The sequence below is a fragment of the Acyrthosiphon pisum genome, unplaced genomic scaffold (assembly GCF_005508785.2).
Source record: "Acyrthosiphon pisum isolate AL4f unplaced genomic scaffold, pea_aphid_22Mar2018_4r6ur Scaffold_10627;HRSCAF=11234, whole genome shotgun sequence".
In the NCBI taxonomy this organism is placed as follows: Eukaryota; Metazoa; Arthropoda; class Insecta; order Hemiptera; family Aphididae; genus Acyrthosiphon; species Acyrthosiphon pisum.
Window position 1 is genome coordinate 1 of NW_021758920.1, and position 1,099 is coordinate 1,099.

The following is a 1,099-nucleotide window of genomic DNA, read 5'->3' on the forward strand; positions in this document are numbered from 1 at the left end:
CCATTAAAACATTTTGCATTGTCAGTTGTTATTGTTACTGGGAATGCCAAAACGTGCAATTAACTCAGACAGTTTTGTTATGACCGTTTGTGCTGTCATCGAATTTACTTGAAAAACTTCTAGCCACTTTGTGGTTGCATCGACAATAATTAGGAATGTTTTGTTTTTGTACGGACCTAAGAAATCGCAATGCACTCTCGTCCATTGTCTTTGTGGCCATTTCCACGGAGTTAGTACTGACTTAGGAGGATTAGGTCTCGCATTTATGCATTCATTGCAGTTTCGGGCCATATCCTCAATTTCTTTATCTATACTAGGCCACCAGAAATACGAACGCGCAATGCTTTTCATACTCGACATGCCAATATGACAAGAATGCAGTTCAGTTAGAATTGACTTACGGAATTTGGTTGGTATGATTACTCTATAGCCCCAAAATAAACAATCTTGTTCAGCAGTAATTTCTATTTTGCGTGTATTATACGAGTTTAATTCGGAATTTATTGAAAAGTCATTACTCCATGAACCTGTTTTTGTAGCGTGTAATACTCTAGAGGTAATTGGATCTCTTTTCGTTTCCATTTTAATTTTGTGCCAATCTAGCGGAAATGGTGACTGTTCGTGAATAAAATTGATGTGAGCGTCATCATATTCATTAATATTATTGTTGCATTGGTTTGTTTTAATGCGTGATAAAAAGTCAGCAGTATTTCCTTCTGATTTAATATACTTAATTTCAAAATCGAATGAAGAAAGAACGTATGCCCAACGTTGTAAGCGATTTGCCGCATAAATTGGTATTCCTTTTTTTTCTCCAAATATGTGGATTAACGGTTTGTGATCAGTAACTAATGTAAATTTTCTACCGTATAAATAATCGTAAAATTTTTGAACACCAAAAATTATGGCTAGACCTTCTTTTTCGATTTGTGGAAATTTGCATTCACTGTTTGACAATACTCGTGATGCATATGCAATTGGTCTTTCTGAGTGGTCAGGGATAAGTGTGCGATATGATTGCACCTAGTGCGTATGATGAAGATCGACCGTGAGTTTTATGGGAAGTTTTTGGTCATAATGTGCTAACACAGACTTGAGA

The 1,099-nt window shown here is 35.9% G+C and overlaps 1 protein-coding gene across 1 annotated transcript; it reads right to left on the reverse strand.

The window, feature by feature from the left end:
• Positions 1–108: 108 nt before the first annotated feature.
• Positions 109–986, reverse strand: LOC103311625 (uncharacterized protein K02A2.6-like; the record flags this gene model as incomplete). The annotated part of the gene is made up of 1 exon (XM_008191300.1): positions 109–986. A coding segment is annotated over one exon (878 nt), but the record flags the coding sequence as incomplete, so codon positions are not given.
• Between the last annotated feature and the right edge of the window lie 113 nt (positions 987–1,099).